The sequence below is a fragment of the Sphaeramia orbicularis genome, chromosome 14 (genome assembly GCF_902148855.1).
Source record: "Sphaeramia orbicularis chromosome 14, fSphaOr1.1, whole genome shotgun sequence".
In the NCBI taxonomy this organism is placed as follows: domain Eukaryota; kingdom Metazoa; phylum Chordata; class Actinopteri; order Kurtiformes; family Apogonidae; genus Sphaeramia; species Sphaeramia orbicularis.
This window is the reverse complement of record NC_043970.1, coordinates 6,232,124-6,255,054: the sequence shown is the minus strand read 5'-3', so window position 1 is coordinate 6,255,054 and position 22,931 is coordinate 6,232,124. Positions and strand designations below refer to the sequence as shown.

Sequence of the window (22,931 nt, the reverse complement as noted above, 5' to 3'; positions counted from 1 at the left end):
TATGATGGATAGTCACTGAATCTCTTACTCTGTAACCATCATCAATCTGGAATAGACAGATGAATGTTGAAAAGATCTGGTCTGCAGCCAGCCCAGAAAATGAGTACAAGACAAAGCAAATAAAAATGACTTGAAAAACCTGTAGCTCTGTGATTCTTTACCTATTTGCAAGCATTCAGATTTTACTGTTTTTCCTTTCCCTATTTAGATTTAACGATTGTGCTTTTTTCCTTTATATTCCTTTGGTGTTTTTTAAAGCAGGAACACACTTATTAGACAAAAAAGGAAGACATGAAAACATTCTGTGCTTTCAAACTCCACTTTATTGTTAGAACACAGCAAACTCTTTAAGAAGGAAAGAATATTTCACAAATCTATGGGTTGAACACAGATAAAATTCAACATCAAAATATACAAAAGTTAAATAAAATATTAATAAATGTTAAAAGAAATAACAAAACACTGAAACATTATGTCGCATTTTAATTAGGGATGTGAGCAAAGTGAACCCTATACTTCATTACAATGACATCCCAAAAAGTTTTTTAAGACAACGATAATTAGGATTTTATCAGCCACATCTAACAAAAGAATGTTACACTTTCAAAAATGTTAGACTCTTCCATCAGATTTCATAACAAGGCACAATATTTTTTGCTGTGTAGTGTGAACCAGGAAGGTTTACTTAAGTTCTTTCATTGCAGATCCAAACTCAGCAGAGCTGACTGTAAGGCCTGGGCATATGCTGTGGAAAACGGCAACATTACTGTTGGCAGTGCTCCACCAAAAATGTGTGTTGGTGAAAAGATGCAGCAGTGTGAACAGTGCATACCTTTGGGATTGTTGTGAAACACACAGTTGTTAGCGCAGGTGTCAGGGTGGGAGTCCCAGAAAGATGAAGCACAGCAGCAAAGGGGAGGCAGCTCCAATTTCTCTTGAGCCAGCTGTTCTTTGAGCCGAGCTCTCAAGGCCTGAATGGATCTACAAAGTCATTGTCAGATGTTCATCAGGGCTGCCTGAATGTCACTAAGCCGTTATGTATTGTATATGTTACATACACCACAGAAAGCATATTTTATTTCATAGGTGATGTGAGCAAATGGGAAATGATTCACTGTGCATGCTTTAGTTGCAGGGTTGTGGTTTTTGGGGAAGTTTCTAAGAACAAATAGCAGCCAGGTGCAGTGTATATCTTCATTATATATTATCATCATAGTCAGTGTCCTCAGCCTACACTAAGCAAGTATTATCTGACAACCTCTGATAGGCTTCTAAAGACTTATGAGCCTTGCATAGTCTTGAGTGAATGAGTCCTTAGAGCATCCACATAAGTAAAAGAGAAGCCAAAATATCATTGTTATGAGTGATGAAGTGTTGCTTCTGTCTCAACCCAGAGCAGAGCAACAGAGGTAGTTCAGAACAGGGATCAGTAATTTCTTCTGTCAATCATGTATTTAACACTCTACCTGTGTAAAAACAACTAAGCGGTTGCAGTAGTAGGTAGTTACAGGACTTTTTTCTACTTATTTTGTATTCCTGTGTACATATGCTCCCATGGTACTCACAGTGTGCTCAGGTGTGTAGATCATATTTAGGGAAGAATGTCAGGTAACGTGGTGGAAACATTGTAATTAGAGTGAACAGTGATTCATGGTTTTAGCTGGGCATGTTTTAAGTGGCTAAAATATAACAATAATAGTAAATTTTATTTGTAAAATTTCATGAAATTCAAGGACACTGTACATCAAAAGATAAAACGACAATAAATAAAATACATCTATTACTATTATTTATTTTCCTTGTTCTGTCCTCAGCGTTATATCTTTCCGTCAAGTACAATGCTTGAAAAAACTCTGACCTATCATTACAAACCCCTGAGGAGCTGTAAAGGGTTGTTACGACTAGGCAACGAAATTCATGTGCATTGTTATCACTCACATGAAGGTTGGGATGGTTGCTCCCCGATATAATGAATATGTAACTTAATGGAGTCACATGAATCCAAGTGTCACTGGTGCAGCCACTGTAGGAATGTCATGAGTGCGTTATGCGTCTGTTAGGTTGTGTCATAGACTTTTCCTGTTTACAAATGGTTTTATACCTGTGTAATAAAAGCTTCACTAGCTCCTCTCTCAAACATCCCTTCTCTCTCTTTTCTGAATTAGACATGGTGAACTCTTGGATTAGCAAGAAATATATTCAGAAACCAAAAAAACGCATTGAAAGCCTTATTATACTCACCTCTGATTTCTTCTTACTCTAAATTTACTGGAAATGTGATTGTGGCCTCCACTCTTAAAATCTGGGTCCAATTCAGATGCTATTTTAGCCTACAAGCTTTTTCTTTAAGAGCACCACTTGCAGCCAATTACATGTTTCTTCCATCTTTACTGGACAGTACCTTTCCTTTCTAGGCTGGTTTGGGTAAAAAATCTTTTAAAAAATCTGTGTATAAACACTGTTTTTACTTCTTTCCAACAACTAGTTGAAAGGTTTTCACTCCCTAAGCATAATTTTTTTTTAGGTATCTTCATGCTCATAATTCTGTGCACAACTTGTTCTCAGCTTTTCCTGCCCTTCCTAATGTTTCGGATTTAGATATCTCTTTGGAGCCTCTATTGTCATTGAAGGGACCAATTTCTGTCATCTACTCTAAAATCCAAAATCTCCGATCAGGCTCTTCTGGGGCCCTTAAAAATATTTGGGAGATAGATTTGGTAGAGACGATCTCAGATGATATGTGGAAGGAGATTTTAAGAAGGGTGCACAGGTCATCAATTTGTGCTAAACACGGTTTCACTCATTGGAGGATTCTACATCGTGCTCACTATACCAAAGCTCGGCTGGCAAAAATATTTGGTACAGTGTCTCCTTTATGTGATCAATGTCAACAGTCTACAGCAGATTATACACATATGTTTTGGGGTTGCCCATCTTTAAATAAATTCTGGTCTGAAATCTTTGATGCTTTATTGATGGTTACAGGAAACAAAATTGTTCCTAATGTTTTTACTGTTCTGTTTGGTGGTGTGCCTACTCCACTTAAATTTTCCTCTGTTAATAAGGATTTGATTGCATTTACATCTTTGTAGCCAGGAGGCTTATATTGTTAAAGTGGAAATCCTCATCTCCACCAACCTTCTCAAAATGGATCAAGGAGGTGCTCTATTTTCTCAAACTGGAACAAAATTCGATTGACTTTAGTTGGAGGCTCTAACACATTTGAGAAGACATGGACTCCTTTTCTGATCTATGGTAATAGTACAGTCTGTCATGTTTCTCTTGACTGAGTATTGCATTATACGGTATTGGTACGCCTTAGCAGTTTTGACTTATCATTACTATAATTATTATTTTTTATTTTGTTTTTTTGGTAACATTTATAGCATATTTATAGTATTTATGTACTTCTATTTTGTATTTTGGGGGGAGCCATGGCTCAGGTGGTAGAGCGGGTTGTCCAATAACCAAAGGGTTGGCAGTTCAAATCCTGCTCTGTCCATGTGCTGTTGTGTCCTTGGGCAAGACACTTCACCCTCCTAGCCTCCAGTGCCACTCACACTGGTGTATGAATGCGTATAAATGTTTGGTGGTGGTCAGAGGTAGGTGCGAATTGGAAGCCACGCTTCTGTCAGTCTGCCCCAGGGCAACTGTGGCTACAGATGTAGTTTACCACCACCAGAGGGGGAATGTGAGAGTGAATGAATAATGGATCAATAATGTAAAGCGCTTTGGGTGTCCAGAAAAGCGCTATAGAAAATCCAATCCATTATTATTATTATTTTTATTTATTTACTTACTTACTTATTTTTGTCTGTCTTGTATTCTGGAGGGGATGTGTGCCAGGGGAGGGGGGTTTGTTCAGTATGTTGTTTGCCTATTTGTTTGACTTTTGGATCAAACAACCGAACTGTTCTTTGTTTTTACATGCGAAAAAAACCTAAGAAACAGAATGTTAACGCCTCTAAAGCACTTTGAACTAGGCCATACATTGTGACTGCAGCTTTGCAATTGTCGCAGACAAACGATGCTACCAAGAATCTATCAGTAACTAGTTATGTTTAGCACAATGACCCCAGTTAGTCACCTTGTAGCTCCTTTGATTCTCTTCTCTTTCTTCCTCTTCTGCAGTTGTTCAGTTCTCTCCTCTTCCTCCTGTCTCAGCTGCTCCACAATCAGATGCTCCCTCTCTTCCAGCTTCATCCAGGCTTCTGCTAGTTGCTGCACTCTCTCCAGCTTTCTCTCTTCCACTAGACGAATCTGTTCTTTCTCTGCTTTGATTCTTTAGTGAAGATAGACATGTGAGAGCAGTTAATCACCAAAACTGATGTTTAACAAAGGGTATTTGTAACTACATATCAATATTTACAAAATCTAAAAACTTCTTCTATATGCATATCAATTGTGTTACATGTTACAGGGAGCTGGTTTCAGTTTCCTGTCAACCATTTATCACATAGCTGGGTGCACAATAATTTAGCTGCCTTGTACTGACAAATGAAGTGCAGTAAAGCATTGGAGGAAAACAAAAATAAAATTCAAATGATCTGGAAAGTAACACACAATATTATTCAGAATAGGTGTTCGGAATCTGAACTTCCAAATTATTTCATCAATGGATTAAATTCCAAAGTGGAAAATGTAAACAATATTGTTGAAGATTTTAATGATTATTTTGTGGATGTTGGCTCCACTTCGTCATAAAGATTGTCATTCCTAATGACAAAAATGATATGTTTAATACTTTGACAAAAGCTAATAACAATTCCATGTTTATTTGTAGGGTAAATGAAACTGATGTCATAGAAACAAAAAGAAAATACAAAAACAAAACATCAACTGAAATAAACTCTATTGACATGGTGATTGTTATCATGGTATCATGGTATTGCCATTCATTCTATTGTAAGACCTCAGACCTACAGTGTATATAAAAAGTCTACACACCCTTGTTAAAGTGCCAGGTTTCCACCATTAATGCAACCTGCAACTTATACAACTCAATTGAAAAACAAACTGATATCTTTTAGGGAGGGGAAGTAAAAATAAACAACTGAGATAATGTGGCTGCACAAGTGTGCACTCCCTCTTCTAACTGGGAATGTGGCTGTGTTCAGAATTAACCAATCACATTTAAAATCATGTTAAATGGTAGTCAGCACACACCTGCCACCATTTTAAGTGTCTCTGATTAACCCCAAATAAAGCTGGAATGTTCTAGTAGGCTTTTCCTGACATTTTTGAAGTCACATCTTACAGTACGAGCCATGGTCCATGGTCCAGACAGCTTCCAAAGCATCAGTGGGATCTCATTGTTCAAAGGTATCAGTCAGGAGAAGGGTACAAAACAATTTCCAAGGCATTAAATATACCATGAAACACAGTGAAGACAGTCATCATCAAGTGGAGAAAACATGGCACAACAGTGACATTACCGAGAACTGGACATGCCTCCAAAACTGATGAAAAGACAGGAAGAAAACTGGTAAGGGAGGCTGTCAAGAGGCTGACGGCAACATTGAAGGAGATGCAACAATTTTTAGCAAATACTTGTGATGTAGTATATATGACAACAATCTTACATGCCTGGGCTATGGGGTAGGGTAACACAATGAAAGCCTTATCTTGTGAAGAAAAGAACCTAAGCTCAGCTAAATGTTTTAAAAACACATTTTAAATCTCCCAAACACATGGGAAAATGTGTTATGGTCAGATGAAACCAAGGTTGAATTTTTTGGCCATAATTCCAAAAGGTATATTTGGTGCAAACACAACACTGCTCATCTCCAAAAGAACACCATACCTACAGTGAAGCACAGTGGTGGCAGCATCATGCTTTGGGGCTGTTTTTCTTCAGCTGGAACTGGGGACTTAGACAGGGTGGGGGGGAATTCTGAACAGTTCCAAATACCAGTCAGTGTTGGCACAAAACCTTCAGGCTTCTGCTAGAAAGATAAAGATGAAGAGGAACTTCATCTTTTAGCACGACAGTGATCCAAAGCCCACATCCAAATCAACAAAAGAATGACTTCACCAAAAGAAGATGAAGGTTTTGGAATGGCCCCGCCAGAGTCCAGACCTGAGTATGATCGAACATCTGTGGGGTGATCTGCAGAGGGCCCTGCACAGGAGATGTCCTCACAGTCTGACAGGTTTGGAGCATTTTTATAAAGAAGAGTGGGCAAATATGGCCACATTGAGATGTGCCATGCTGATAGACTCCTACCCAAAAAGACTGAGTGCAGTAATAAAAGCCAAAGGTGCTGCAACAAAGTATTAGTTTAAGAGTGTGCATATTTATGCAACCAGGTTATTGTAATTATTTTTTTTTTTCCCTTAAAAAAATTCAGTTTGTTTTTCAACTGACTTGTACAGGTTATAGGTCTCATTGATGGTGGAAAAAGTTTTGAACTGATTTATCTTGGTCACATTATTTTACATCACAAAAACCTGGCATTTGAACAGGAGTGTGTAGACTTTTTATATCCACTGTATATATGCAACCTATCTTTGAAAAGGGAGTTTTTCCTGATAACATGAAGATAGCTAAGGTAATTCCAATTTTTAAAAATGGGGACAAACAGCATGAAAAACTACAGACCAGATCTCTTCTTCCTCAGTTTTCAAAAAATATTGAAGAAACTATTTGTGAAACAGCTGGATTTATTTATTGCTAAAAACAAATTATTAAATGATTACCAGTTTGGCTTCAGTGAGAACAGTACGACTTCCTTTGCAGTCATGCAGATGGTAGGAGAAATTGAAAAGGCCAGGGAAAATGATGAATGTTCAGTTGGTATTTACACTGACTTGCAGAAGGCCTTTGATACAATTGACCAGACTGCTGTTGAAGAAACTGGAGGATTATGGGATGCGTGATGTAGTTCATGCTTTGCTAAAAAGTTACTTAACAGACAACAGTGTGTGCAGATTTAAGATGCTGTGTTAGGACTTAGGGAGATCACCTGTGGAGTACCTCAAGGATCTGTGATTGGTCCAAAGTTGTTGGTAATTTATATTAATAATGTATTTGACATACCAAATTTCTTTAAGTTTGTGGTTTTTGCAGATGAAACAAATTAAATTTGCTAAGGTAAAATATTAGATGAATGTTTGTACAGAGTTGAAAGGGAGTTGAAACACTACAATCTTGGTTTAATGCTAATAAATTGTCTCTGTATGTCTGGAAAACTAAATTCACGTTTTTTTTTAAGTCTTCAAAAAATCTGTAATAGTGAGATCAAAAGAGTATTTATGACAAAATTCCTAGGGGATGGGATTGACCATTAACTCACATGGAGACAACATATTGATTACATCAAAAGGTAAACTTTCTAGATTAAAAGGAATCCTTTAGAAAATTAGGGAAGTTTTAAATTATAAAACACTCAGTATAGGGGTGCAATGGTACAGGTAGCACACAGTACAGTCTGTTCTGCGGTTTTTGGGCCACAGTTTTGGTAAATGTTTTGTGCATAAAGAGAACAGTTTCTTTTTTCTCCCAAAATTATATTTTTCTTTTGCTTGTCAGCAAAAACTGAATTTCACAGTAGGAACAAATTGTGTCACAGTATTGTATGTGTGTCAGAGTCCTGCACCAGGTCGGGTACCTGCAGGTACTTAAAGGTGAGTCACTGTGTAGACAATCACCCAATCATGGGTTGAATCACGGGTCTAATGTACGTGGATTCGCATTGCGTGTGTAGTGTTTTCCCTCAATATGTTTATATTATCCCTAACTCCGTACCATTTATTCAATCATTCAATCTGACATGTCTTACTGTGTGGAGCTATGGGATCCACCTTCAAAACAATAACTAATCCAATAATTGTACTGCAGAAACAAGCCATACCAATCATCCATACAGCTGATCATTACAAGCACACAACTCCCCTGTTTCTCATTTGCCATGTTATGAAATTCAATGACTTGTTTTATTGCAAAACTGTGAAAACAAAGGTCACTCCCAGACTCTGTTCAAAAGTTCTTTTCGATATAGTAAAGCAGGTATGATTTCAGAGGTGGTGGTATGTTTACGGTACAAAAAGCTGTTAGATGTCTAAAAAGATGATGTATTTCTGTTTTTGGGGTTAAATGATGGAATGACATAAATATAAATTTAAAGATGTGCAATTCATTAATGGCTTTCAAAACATTGGTTTGGAAAGATATTTTCGAGGGACACAAGCAGGAATAATTTTTGCTGTTTTGATTGGTAGAATAAAAGTGATTTTGTTTTGAATGTAGGCGAGGCATATATAAGTACTTACCTTCTGCCTAAGCCTATTCAGTCAACACAATTCACAGTTGGTTGACTTAAAATTTGCCTCATTGTTTGTATTTTCTGCATTACAGATGATGACTGAATAAACTTAAACCTGTGTTGGCTTTGATTTTGTTACAAAGGTCCCTTTTCACAGGTCACAAACGACAGGACATTAAGGAAACATAAAGTTAACAAAGTTTTGTTCCATTAACGTTGAGTTTGCCTTTCCACCAAGAAAGGTCAGTAGTGTCTTCATGAGATAAATAAGAACACTCAACAATCAGTCAAATCACCCTCCACCCTGAAATTATACAATTTTTAACTCTTTCCCTCACTCTCTCTTTCACTTCTGCGTGCTATGAAATTCTTCATTGTTTCTTTTTTTTTTCTTTACACAAATTAAAGGAAGTGGAAGATGTAAATGTGTCATGGTTTCACCTCGCTGTCCTCCTCAGGTGTTTCCTGTGCTCTTCATTCTCCTTCACTTGCTCTCTCTCAATGTTCATGAACAGACGCCGATGCATCAGGAACTGAGCTTGCCTCTGCAGAGATACATGTTATCTGTCATATTTGCAACGTTTCCATTCCAATGGAAAGATACATATTTTTTGCCCACCTGTCTTTTTAACTCCTCATGTTCGTTTGGAGGCCACAAGACCTGTTGGGCTTTGGGGTCCCAATGGTCAGACTGTGACTGGTAAATGTCCTTTGATACACATCCATTCACCTGAAACACAGATACATTCAGCACAGATAGCCTATGCAACTTATTAACCTCTCTTACATACATACACAATTTCAGTAACATTATCCTTCAGCTCACTCTGCATGTTTGTTAGAGGACTAATGTATCAGCTTTATTTACAATAATAGAAATCAATTTTTTCAGCAATATTGAGTTTTTAAATATACTTTGTCCTCTTTGGTAGACAAAGGCGGCTAAAATAATCTGTAACATAATGAAATCTGATGTTTTTAGTGAACTATGGGTAGTTTGTTAGAGTCTCATTCAGCTCTATTTTCCATACGGCAGCTCTGACCGTTTTTGGTGGGCGTGGTTTTCAAATGACAACACATAAACCCTATTTACCATAAATAGAGCCAACAAAACTAACAACAATGCCATTTGTGTGCATTATGTGGCAAATGTAAGCAATTCTAACACGAGGAACATGTTTACAATTACATGTGCTTAGAAGCAGCTTCATCGGGTAGCATTTCTGTCTTTCCAAAGTGGGAATTTAGCATGACTGTAGGCCAGGGTCTTGTTGAAAAGCCTTAACTATGTCTTACTTAACCAACTAGACCTGGTCAGGTAAGCTGAAGGTGGAGGAAAATAGCAGTATTATTTCACATGGTCCTTCTTACACATTTTTCTAGTTCACTGACCAATTACCAAATATTTGACTTAACAAGTTAATAAGGGAACATGATTTCTGCAAAAATTACTAAAGAAGGGGGGTTGCATCACAAAACTAACAGGACAAAATGGTTCATAATAAAATAAAGATGGTCTGAAGAATTTTTAACAATATCTGGTCATGAAGTAAAAGTGACACTTGTGCATGGGTCCACTCTTTGTCTAAAGCACAAGATATCTACAGATGATGTGTATTCTGATTCAGCACTGAAGATGAACTGTGTCTCAGTGCTTTATGAGTAGATATGCACAGGTATGTGGTTGTATCCTGAACTGTCTGAAAACACCTTGCGAATTATACTGCCATGTAAACACCACATTATTTTAAGAATATGATCCACATGGTCACAGAAGTGCCACTGCTACACTGATTATCTGTTACCTTCTGCTGAACAAGGGGACACTTGTGTTGCCTCCTGCAGAGGAGGTCATCATCCTCATCCTCCTGCACATCCTCCTCTTCCACTTCCTCCTCTGGCCTTGGCATGTGATACTTCGCAATCTTCTAGCAGCAGAGGAAACTTTATTAAATGTGCACATTCTGTGGGAAGTAAATCTTTTTAAAATAGGAACAAACATGAAACACAGACACTCACATGTCTGTTTGGAGAGTTGTTCCACCCACTTTCAGGAAGTTCTGATGTCAGTTCCTCATGTGAGCTCATCCGGCAGGCAGCCAGACGCTGTTTGACCTGCCTCATGTCTGCAGCACACTGGAAAAGCATGGACATGAAGCATCCACTATATAAATCACTGTCACATTATTCTATCAGTCACACAGAGAAATGTGTAATCATCCTGCCTGAGCACATCGACCAGCAGAACAACATGAACACCAATATTCCACTAATGTTCTTTTTCCCCCAATATTTGGCTCAGCCCATCTCCTTGTTCTCACTCTTAACATTCCACCTATTATGAGATTTTATCCAGCATGTTTGCTGGCCAAAATTTTTTGACAAATATATCAGGTTCTGTTTATCCATGTAAGGTCTTCTATCAACTAAATGTCAATCACGAACAAATATACAGAACAAATAATTGATCTCAAAGTTTACGATTAGACAACTGACCACCTCCATCACATGATGTGGTGCACCTCCCTCCTGTATTCCTTCAACATCAGCTAGAAATGTGGCTGTCCCACAGTAGATACACAGACATCAGCCCCCCATGAGGACAGATTTTGTACTCCTGAGCTGCTTTGTGGTGATTGGGGGGGGGGGGGCACTGATCTTCCTTGGCAGAGGTCTGCACTCTCTGAGTGCTTCTAGTTCTACCTTCAAAAGCTCTTGCAGTATAGTACTTCTGATGTATGTTTTACATCATTATCCCTCTGCAAAATGAAGTGTCATCCTATCAGTTTTGCAGCATTTGTCTAAATTTGAGCAGAGAAGATAGTCCTGTATACTTCAATTCATCCTGTTACTTCTATCAGCAGTCACATCATTCCACTGGCAAACTGCCAGTAAAATGTATGATTGCCAGTGGCAGTCATACATTCACATGCCAAAACACTGCCTCCAATGTGGTATGCTTTGGATCATGAGCTGTTCCTTTCCTTCACCATACTTTTCTTTTAATGTCATTCCGATTCAAGTTAATCATGGTTTGATTTGTGCAGAGAATATTTTTTTCAGAACTAGGCAGGCTTTTTTTTTAAGTCGTTTTTTTTTAGGGGGCCAAGCCCACGGGGACTGGGGGACGCGTATGCCAGCATACGCGTTCCACAGTTCCAGCGGTGCTGTGGAACCCTATTGTTTTTGTACGGATTTTTATTATTCATCTTTTTATTTTTCTCCCGCTAAAACTGTTACTGCAGCCTAAACCATACATGGTAGGGCGGTGCAATTTGGAGGGTTGGTCCAGACCCCTGCACGGAACTCAGACGCAAAAATGCACATATATCCACCGATAAGGGGCACTATAATCAAGGATAACGCGTTTTGGTCTATAACTCCCACACCGTATGTCGCACATTCAAAAACCTTACATCCTCAGATTCCCTGAATAGTACTGAATCATGTGAACTAGGCCACGCCCATTTCCGCCATGACTTTTTTCTGCGCAAAATTGCGAAAACTTTAAAACCTACTTTTTCGAACTCCGACTTGGGATTTGGGATCTGCGTGAATTTTGGCACATACACTCTTCTCATGGTCCTGATCCAAAGTTATTACAAGAATTTTGTTTGGTTGCAAAATGCGCAAATAATTAAAGAACAAATTTCTGTAGCTAGCTAAAAAAATGCTAACTCTTACATATCTCAGTCAAAGTAAATGCTATCAACACCAAATCTTAGATCCTTGGTTCTCATGTGACTGTGAGGTTATGAGCCTAATTTGGTGAATGTTGGCCACTAGGGGGTGCTGCAAATGTGGAAAATTTATATCTCTTAAACGGCAGCACCGATTTGTACGAAATTTGGTGAGTATGATGGAGGGCCCTTCCTAAGGCCATAACTTGAAGGTGGGTACGGCTGAACAATGTGGGCGTGGCTTATTACAAGTTATAAAACAAAAATTTCCTACAGCTTAACTGTTCTGCTGAGGGCTGTGAAATTTCTATGGTCCCTATAGAATAGGACACAGATCTACCATAGCAAAAATTGTGGATGTACTCCACTAGGTGGCGCTATAACGGACAAATACACGTTTTCTCCTGTAACTTCCACATTTTAAATGACACATTCATAAACTTTACATCTTTGTATTCCTTGGATAGAGATGAGTCTTTTGACATAGGCCACGCCCAATTCCACAGCTAGCAAATTTTTTTGCTAGCTAAAAAAACCATATTGTTGCATATCTTTGTCAAAATAAATGCTATCAACATCAAACTTTAGATCCTTGTTTTAGAGGTCAACCAGAGCCTCTGTACCAAATTTGGTACAAATTGGACAATAGGGGGCGCTATAAACAGCGAAATATAAAGTCACAAAAAAGTTGGTCCGATTCACACGAAATTTGGTGAGCATGATGGGGGTTCACTCCTGAGACCAGCTGTAAAGTTTGGTAATGATTGGTCAACGTGGGTGTAATTTATTACAACAAATCCCAGTCCCACACATTCCTCCTTTTGCATTCCTAATGCACTGGTCCCATTCCAGTGAATGCAGGGAATCCGGCTCCAACTGTTCCTGCAGCCTAAAGCGTACATGATAGAGCGCTGACATTTGGAGGGTTGGTCCAGACCCCTGCACGGAACTGAGATGCAAACAATTATATATGTCCACCAGCAGGGGGCGATAGAACCAAGGTATATGCATTTGGGTCTATAACTCCCAGACCGCAAACTGCATATTAAAAAACCTCATATCCTCAGATTCCCTGAATAGTACTGAATCACGCGGGCGTGGTCAGGCAGATTTGGGGAAAAGTTGTTTTTCTGCAAAATTGCGAAAACTGGAAAGCCTACTTTTTAAAACTCCTACTTGGGATTTTGGCCAGTCTGCGTGAATCTTAGCATGTACGCTCTTCTTAAAGACATGATACTAAGTTATCAAAAGAAATTTGTTCAGTCAAAAAATGTGAAAATTATTGATGAATAAATTTCTTTAGGTAGCTAAAGAAATATTTTAACTATTACGTATTTCGGACAAATTAAATACTATCAACACCAAATATTAGATACTTGTTTGACATGTCACTGTGAGGGTATGAGCCAAATTTGACGAATGTTAGCCTCTATTGGGCGCTGCAAATATGTGAAATTTTTATCTCTGAAACGCCTTTACAGATTTCTATGAAATTTGGTGAGTATGATGTGGGGTCACTTCTGAGACCGGCTGTAAAGTTTAGTAATGATTGGTCAACATGAGTGTAATCTATTCCAACTAATCCCAGTCCCACACATTCCTCCTTCCACTCTACTGGTGCATTTGTCCCATTCCAGTGAATACAGCAGCTCAGACGGTGGAATACTAACTACAACTGTAAACCCTTATGAATGGGGCCCAGACTCCACCAGCTCAGCCCTAGACCCACGTCCTTCGGGGACGACTTCCGTGGGCTCTGTGGGGCCTGGGGTCCGAGTGGGCGGGGAGGCTTGGCCCCCGTTCATAACTGCTCGCAGTTCTAGTTTGTTTTTGTTTTTGCCAAATTCTGTCTTCCTATACTTGAGTGTTACCAGTGGTTTACACCTAATTCTGAACCCTCAGTATTTCACTTTCATATTTTGATTGTAGATTTTGATAATGATGTGACTATCTCTGAATGTGTTCTTGACCTGGCTGAATGTTGCAAAAGGGTTTTTCTTCACCAACTAAAGAATTCTGTTGCCTTCCAGGCCTTTTGGCATTGCTGTGCTCACCCCTGGATTCCTTCTTTTTAAGAACAGGAATGGATATTGTTAAGATTTTATGAATACACTTCTATACTGTTTATCGATCCAGTGCTTTAGAGGTATACTAATCATCTTTTTTTTTCAGGCTAGGGTTAGGGTTACAGTTAAAATTGTGAAGAATGATAATGTGATTATTTGCTTTATTTTCTCATTTATAGTGTAGGCCTACATATTTAATATATAATCAATATACTTTGTTAGTAAAGTGCAACAGTATTGTTTTGAACTGATCAGTATCATCAATTAAGAATTTTGTTAAAATAGTAATGTAAAACAAATGTCACGTTATTTACTGCAAAACAAAGCAGTCTTTTACTCATTGTTTCGTGTATAAAACTGAATGCTGGACTGTCAGTGCTTCGACAGTGTGGTAGTTTTCCTGCAGCCTCATGGTCTCTAAATCCTCCTGCTCTGAATCTGTGATGGACGGTTAATGCTTATGAAAAATTTTTGAACATAGTGAAACAGTCAGTGGCTATAGCTCACATTAAAAATCATTAACTTGTGTTTGTATTTGTACTCCAGGCGGCCAGTATACCAGTCTATAGCATAAACAGAGCAGATGAACTACGAGATAAACATCCAACTGTGCACTTCAACCTGTACTTGACAGGCTTTCACTAAATTTCCTAAAAAGATCTCTCATATTTCTGATTGAACATGTAAAAGAATTTTTGCTCCCTGTCATGGAATGAAGTGACCACTTTTCTGTGTGATTATCAATTAACATGATGTCTCTGGCATTCCTATGTGGGTTTGAGCTGCTTGGATCTGAAAAATTATGACCGTCTTAGTCGGAGTTGGAGAGAAAAATTTCCCAAGCAACACTTATGTTGCTGTCATACATAAAGGACTGAATTTTCCATATTTCTTTCTCTGGTACCCTTAAGAAAAATGATAACATCTGAGCTCATCGATACCCAGGTCTAATCATTTCAACCTGGGGCTTGTCTTCCCCCCCCCCCCAGCTGTCCTGTTTCTTTAGAATGTAAAAGAGGGACTATATTTAAAATGGGCATAATTCCTAAATAGTTTATCTAAAATTTTTGCAAAACCTCTTGAATTAAAGGTGAAGGTCAACAATTCAATTACATCTTGATGGCTTCATTTCAAATCACTATGGCTGTGGGGTACAGGCAAAATCACACAATTTGATTCACTGTGCTTTATTGACAGGAGGGTCATTCCATGTCAAATCACCCAAAAAAAAAAAGACATTTTAAACCCCACCTCCTCCAAATTCAATGAAAATTGGTTTATAGGTAAATCCTAGCCAGAAAAGCCAAATTTTCAAATTTTAGCAAAATCGGACCAACGGTTTTTGAGATATCGCCATTTCTTTTTTTTCACTTTTTCGCGAAAAAGGGCGTGGCCGCCAAATTTCAAAGTCCTGTATCTCAGCAACCAGTGGTCCGATTTTCAAAAATAAAGTATATTTGTGAAGGGGAGATCATAAGGAATCTAAGTACATCATTACTTTTATCTTTTAAGTGATATATCTCATCATGACCTTTTGACCTATATTTTGACCTTGAAATTGACAATTTGGGACAAATGACCCCGCGACAACTTTTCCTGAAAATTGTACCCCACCATGTTGCCTACAACATATAAAGGAATTGGAGAGGAAATATTTTTCATTTTGAAGCAATATCAATTAGAATGAGACATACTCTCCACTAAAATGATCATCCCTGTTTTCTGTGTACATAAACCATGTATTATCCATGTACATCACATATTCACAAAGTCAAGAGAAGATATATGCCAATTATCAGTCTTAATATGGAAAATCCAGTGTCTTTAGTCTTTTTATGTAATGACATGTCTATTCAGTGTCAAGAATCCATTTGTTGCATTCACTTGAAATCCTGAAAAGGTCATCTGAAGAGAGGCAATAGTTTCTAGTAGAGGAGGAGGTTAGGTACGGAGCAGTTATCACACATAGAATATCCGACTCCGGAATCCAACATTGGTCATCCCTTGATGGCCAATGGAAGGTTTTAGCAGGTCCAGATGGATGCATAAATTTGATGTGGTAGTCACCGAATTCCTCAGAAATTTCGTCAACTAGTCCGATCCACGGATGTTCATCGTACATACAGCAGACGAAATTCTGCTGCTTTATTTCCAAGGGAATTTGCATGACCCTGGGTGTACATGTTTCATTGTTGGCGTCTTGGATTTGTACCAAATCTGGAGGACTGTCCTGCTCAGAGAGTTTAAAGGCTTTAATCTGAGTGAGGGAGACAGGTACAAAACGATGATACTGCAGAGTGCCTTTGATAGTCCTTGCTAACTGGAATCGAGGTTTGAGGTTTTCTTCGTTGGCGGCGACTTCATCTTGTGTGACATGAAAGAAGGAGATTCCAGGGATATTCTTGACACAGTATTCAAACATTGCTTTAGAATCCATAATACAGGGTGTTTCAAAAAAAAGTATACACTCAGAAAAATGCCTAAAAAATGAAAGTTCCATAAGTTTCAGAAAATATCTATACGGTTATTGATAGACCAAGGTCTCATGCTTTCATTACCACAATGGCAGGTATCAGCCATACCACGCGAGTGAGCATGGTCTTTGCACTTTATTGGGATAGAAAATGGCTTGCGCACAGATATGAGAGGGATAAAACAAGATCAGACACCACAATTGGAAAGCTTACGCAGGTGCTTTAATGCTGTGTAATTTACAAGAAAATTCAGTTAACCCTTTGTCTTCCAGAAGCCTCCAAACTTTGCACCCAGGTTGAGCCATCCAGGCATGACTACGTAAATTTCTCGGAAGCTACGAAGCACTGTTTACATTTGTCAGACCACAGTCCATTTTAAGCACTGAGCCATCCCGTTGAGTGGCCCCCAAGATCCCCCGATCTTACCCCACTTGACTTTTTCTTGTGGGGCCATCTGAAGTCAAAGGTCTACGTCACTCCGCCAAGAAACCTGGATGACCTGCAGGATCGTATTGAAGCTGAAGTAACTCTTTTGAGGCAGGATGGTGGAATGATAAGGCGTGCGGTTTATGACATGTTAAGGAGGGCAGAGCTGTGCCTGCGAAGAAATGGTGGCCACATAGAAGACTGAACTGTGTGTGCCTGCGTTCTTTGGCATGGACTACGATCAGAACCAGACGTGCAAGGACTTGCTGTTTGAGTGAAGGAAGGCACAGCCTTGGTGCAAAGTTTGGAGGCTTCTGGAAGACAAAGGGTTAACTGAATTTTCTTGTAAATTACACAGCATTAAAGCACCTGCCTAAGCTTTCCAATTGTGGTGTCTGATCTTGTTTTAACCCTCTCATATCTGTGCGCAAGCCATTTTCTATCCCAATTAAGTACAAGGACCATGCTCACTCACGTGGTATGGCTGATACCTGCCATTGTGGTAATGAAAGCATGAGACCTTGGTCTATCAATAACCGTATAGATATTTTCTGAAACTTATGGAACTTTCATTTTTTAGGCATTTTTCTGAGTGTATACTTTTTTTTGAAACACCCTGTATAATATAAAATATACATACATATATATATATATATATATATATATATATATATATATATATATATATATATATATATACACACATATATATACATATATATATATACATACATATACATATATATATATATATATATATATATATATATATATATACACATATATATATAATAGAAATACAGACATAAAAGACAGTGTACAAGATTCACATTCTTGTGTATGATGTAATTTAGGGCAGACATATGGTCTGCAGTTTAAGTGGGTTAGGTCATGTGACCCCTGACTTGTATTCTAGATATTTTTGAATAAAGTTTCAGTTGAGAATGGCATGCACTACTGCAAGCAAGTGGTTTTGAGTTGTCTTGTTAGTAGTGTAGAGACAGAGAACATGTTAACCATGTGGTAAGCATATAATGTGTGAAATATGTTGAATTGTGTGTACGGATGTACATAGAACGTACAGGAGTAGGACTTTTAGCTGTGGTAATGCACACTTCAAACTGATGCTGCTTCAAAATGAAAAATATTACCTCTCCAGTTTCTTCATATGTTGTAGGCAACATGTTGGGCTACAATTTTCAGGAAAAGTCGTCGCGGGGTCATTTGTCCCAAATTGTCAATTTCAAGGTCAAAATATAGGTCAAAAGGTCATGATGAGATATATCACTTAAAAGATAAAACTAATGATTTATTTAGATTCCTTATGATCTCCCCTTCACAAATATACTTTATTTTTGAAAATCGGACCACTGGTTGCCGAGATACAGCACTTTAAAATTTGGCGGCCAAGCCCTTTTTCGCGAAAAAGTAAAAAAAAGAAATGGCGATATCTCAAAAACCGTTGGTCCGATTTTGCTAAAATTTGAAAATTTGGCTTTTCTGGCTAGGATTTACCTATAAACCGATTTTCATTGAATTTGGAGGAGGTAGGGTTTAACTTATTGGGTGATCTGACATGGAATGACCCAGGACTGTATATTTATGCAAGCTCTGCAGATACTGTTCTTTCAAAGCCATTTCGACTTTCTAATTCAAGAAAGATTATAGAACTGGTGGCCACATGTGCAGGTAAACTTATTTTATTCGGTAGCAGACAAAACCAGTTGAATAATTATCATACAAATGATTGTCATTCACAATTTGGTTGTCTTTTTCTGTCAATTTATGCCAATAGTATAGATCATTGGTTTGGCTGATAGGACATTGTACAAACTATCAATAGCGGCAGAACTTATCAGTTCCTGGAATATAACATCTAGTGCAAAGAACTCATCTTAAAGGAGGGAAATTCTCAGCCACTAGGGGGAAACTATTAAAAGAACTATTATCCATTTTTTGGTTTAGTATAGATTCCCTGTCCTCCGAGTGACTGTTTTTATATGACCTTAGTTATATGTAGCAGTGATGATGTCCTTACCACTGACTCCGTTTGGAGAAGCTGCTGTCTCTTCTTGTTGAACTGACCGTGCTGTGCCAGACGGAGGCGTACTTTGTCTTGAAACTGCTGTAAGCTCTGTTCATTCTCCCTCCTCTTTTCTGCCAGCAATTCCTCTGTTAGTAAAGCCAGGGCCTCGGAAAAACATGCAAACACTTACACTATATCTGTAAACCCACTAAATTCATGTAACACAACATCATCATGAGCTGGGAGTCAAAAGTGAGCTGATATAAAGGGAAAATGTAACTCCTTTTTGCCACCTGAAAAACCATCACTGGGTCTGACACAGGTTGATTTATACTGAGTGCTATTTTATTCCAGGTGTTGACTGAGGCAGAGTAGAGGCACAAATTTTAATGTAAATTCTAAAATTAATGTTAATAGTAATATTCATGCAGTTCCACCCAATGGTGGTCTACACAGAGTTTATTTGCTGAAACCACACCAACCTCTCAAAAAACAAGCAAAACACATTTTTACAAAGGCTGCAAGATTCACTAACAAACAGAAGTGTGGTTTGCAAATACAAAAGATAATGAACAAACTAAGCATTTTTATTTACTGTTACAGATCAATTATTTATTTGTTATTCATGTATTATTTTGTAAATACAAAGCATACCAATTGAATATATTATGCAATAACCTATTTCAGAAACAAATACAGCATGTCTTACAAGAACAAAAAACAAAGAAATTTGCTTTTAGCACAGTCTTTCCTTTCTGTCTAGGTTGACAGTTTCCTCACAAATGTGTGTTGTATGAGTCAGTTTAAAAGCAGTGATGTAATTCCAAGATCTACCAATATCAGCTCTGCCAAATATTGTGCCTGGTTTTAAGTTTTAAATTTAAGTGTTGTCAGATACATGGATACTGGCAGACTCCAGCGGAAACACAGGAAAATAATTGCAGACCCCTCACACCCTGGACACCCCCTCTTTTCCCCCCTCCCTTCCGGAAAGAGATTCAGGACACACAGGACTAAGACAAACAGACTCAAGCACAGTTTTTACCCACAAGCGGTTAAATGTGTGCCCCCTCCCAGAATGAACAATCTCCACCCCCAGAGTAATGGACAGTACGATACTACCTCAGTGCAATAACTACAACACATGCACCTTACTACTACCTGTATATATCCTATTTGTTGTACATTTGTAGTATAGAGTTAGCTTTTGTATATTCTTCCTGTGTATTTTGTTCATTTCAGGAGTTCTAGCATTACTTTAGTGGGACTGGGAAATCTTTTGAAGCCAGTGGTTTCTGTTTTTAGCCAGAGCCACTCAGGCTTTTTTGGAGCCAGAAATTACATAGAGCTAATGACGTTCATTTTGTCTTCTGTTTATGCAATTATACTTTTCTTTTTTTCTTTTGTTCAGACAAAGCCGACCAGCTGATAAATGACACTTCAGCAGCACGTTGGATGATGCTTCTGAGGAAGACTGGGGTCACAGTCGAAACTGTCAAGCAGGTAACATCTAAAAACTATACCTTGTCTGAACAAAAGAAAAAAAGAAAAGCATAAGGAATTACATAGAGTATAAAATTTGAAAGTGGTACAAATTTAAAAAATGCCCTGCAAGAAACAAAAACAAATGTATAATCATCAAATGCTCTGCAAATAAAGAAACGATGCAAACCAAACATCTGCAAACAAAACTTCAATTTGTTCCCACCGTAGTTTGAAACACTGTCAGTCAGCTGTTCTGTCTCTCTCTCCCTCCTGTGTGTGTCTCAGCTGTTCTGCTGACAGCGCCACCTACAGGTGTGGAGCACTTCCGTTGTAGTAACTTTATGCAGCGTTTTCTTTGCAGATGTTTTCTTGGGTTGAAACGTTTCGTGCTTTGCATCGTTTCTCTATTTGCAGAGCATTTGATGATTATGCATATGTTTTGTCTTGTGGCGCACTTTTTCATTTGCACCACGCTCCTCTTTTTGTACCTCCTTTAAACTTGAGTTTGAGTTATTGAATTTGCATCGTTTCTGTACTTGCAGCTGTTTTCTCTGAGACGCATTGGGCCGTCGCAATGTGTTTGGCCCTTGTCGGCCACCGTAGTAAGAATATTTTATCTGCAGTATCTCAAACTCATTAGCCCACTTGTGTCCATGTTCATGTCAAGCTTTTAGACAGAAAGATGTATCATCGTCTCTCTACAGTGTATTTATATTTGACATTTGACTCATTTCAGCTGTGAAGTGCGATCCGTTTATCTACTGTATCAACAGGTACAGGGACAAGTTTAATGCTGTAGTTACTCACAGATGGATGCTCCGCGAAGTCTTGGCCGCTTTCAACCCATGCCCCCACCGCCACAACTGTCATACTCCTTTCGGCCAAAACTCCGTTTTCTTCCGTGCCTCTGTGCTTCTTATAACGCCGAACTGCACCTTTATGGCAGCTCTTTGCTGTTGGTTTCACCCGGTTCGCACTCATGGGTAGCCTTCTCAGCTAAGCTAACGTGCTATGTACTACAGCGCCGGTTCTACGAACTAGTGCGTCGTACTATTTTCTTAGTAGTAAGTTAATATCTGTTATCCGTTTACTTACGTTGGACCCTGCTGACTATTTGAGTTTCGCTCACTTATTGGATGAGCAGCTCACCAGCGGATTACTGCCCCATGCGGACTGGAGGGAACACTGCAGCCGTATTTATGATTTATTGTATGGAGGAGAGCTGTGGCTCAGGTCAGCATTCGTCAGATGAATTCAGAAATAATAGTAATAAAAACATACTAATGTGAAATTTTATGTAATTTTCAATTTATATCTAATACTTCAAAACTGGTGTGTCAAACTAATTTTAGTTCAGGGGCCCATTTGATGTCTGGATGAAGTGGATCAGTAAAATAATAGTGTAATAACCTATAAAGACTGAGAACTCCAAATTCTTCTCTTTATTTTAGTGCAAAGCATTACATTAAACTTAAAAAAAAAATGTTACATCGATATGCTATCCTTTCACAAAAAATAGAAAAATCTGAACAATCTGAAATGTCTTCAGAAATATAGGTAAACTCTAACAATATTATGACTCAGTTTATCATTTACACATGGGCATTACAACTTAGAGATTACAGTGGATCTACAAAGATAAAAAATATTTAGTTACAGGCATCTGAATATGAAAAATATAGTTCTTTATGATGAAAATAACTTGCCAACACTCAGTGACACCCTGGACTGTTGATGTCTTCTGTGAAATTTTTGCACTTCACAAATTCATCCTGTGGGCTGGATTGGATTCTTTGGCAGGTTGGTTTAGGCCCAATGGCCGCAAATTCCCACCACTGCTCTAAAATAAACATTTCACAAATCACACACATAAACAACAGCAGTTCACAAAGGGAAAAGACAAGAACAAGCATATTCACTTGTGTCTGAACAGAAGAGAATTTTCCTGAATATGTATTAAGAATGTAAGACGAAATTTAAAATAATAATAGTAATAATAATAAACAAATAAATGATAATTTAAAAAATAAAAGGTTACATTGCCTCTTCAAGGTACCAACATTCAACACCGAGTTAATGATAAAGATGTCTCATCAGATTAGAGGCAATTACTCCAGCCCTGTACAATCAAAGTTTTTGAAGAAAAACATTCTTACAGTGGACAGGAAGCCAAAAATAAAAAGAAATGAAGACATATGGTGAAGAAAGCTGGTTAAGTAACTGAAGGGAAGCTGAACCCACTGAGGGCTGTGGTGGAGAGATGACCTCTAACAAAGGTGGACATCTTTCCTTACTGAGGAGTTGACAACATGATGCAGTTGTGGCGATATTCTGACCCAGACATCAACATTACAATACGGTTTTTGTCAAAGTCACTAACTTCCTTACATTGCTCATTTGGTCTTTCCAACACATAAGCTTTGAGTGCTGACTGTTGTGTTTCTACCTAATATATCCAACTCAGTGAAAGGTACCGTTGTAATGAAATAATCATCAGTATTATTACCACT

General features: G+C 38.2%; 1 protein-coding gene across 2 annotated transcripts; it reads right to left on the bottom strand.

The window, feature by feature from the left end:
- Window positions 1–468: 468 nt before the first annotated feature.
- On the bottom strand, window positions 469–21,555 carry ccdc15 (coiled-coil domain containing 15). Of its 2 annotated transcripts, none has more exons than XM_030153234.1 (9): window positions 21,229–21,555; window positions 18,949–19,101; window positions 10,284–10,400; window positions 10,070–10,192; window positions 8,884–8,994; window positions 8,706–8,809; window positions 4,088–4,282; window positions 833–981; window positions 469–745 (listed from the first exon to the last, which is right to left on the bottom strand). In XM_030153234.1, exons 1-9 carry the CDS (start codon window positions 21,400–21,402, stop codon window positions 696–698), a joined length of 1,176 nt encoding a protein of 391 aa, XP_030009094.1. In that variant the 5' UTR covers window positions 21,403–21,555; the 3' UTR covers window positions 469–695. The 2 variants fall into 2 exon arrangements, with proteins under 2 accessions (XP_030009094.1, XP_030009095.1); XM_030153235.1 differs by having other exon boundaries at window positions 10,070–10,189; window positions 21,229–21,554.
- Between the last annotated feature and the right edge of the window lie 1,376 nt (window positions 21,556–22,931).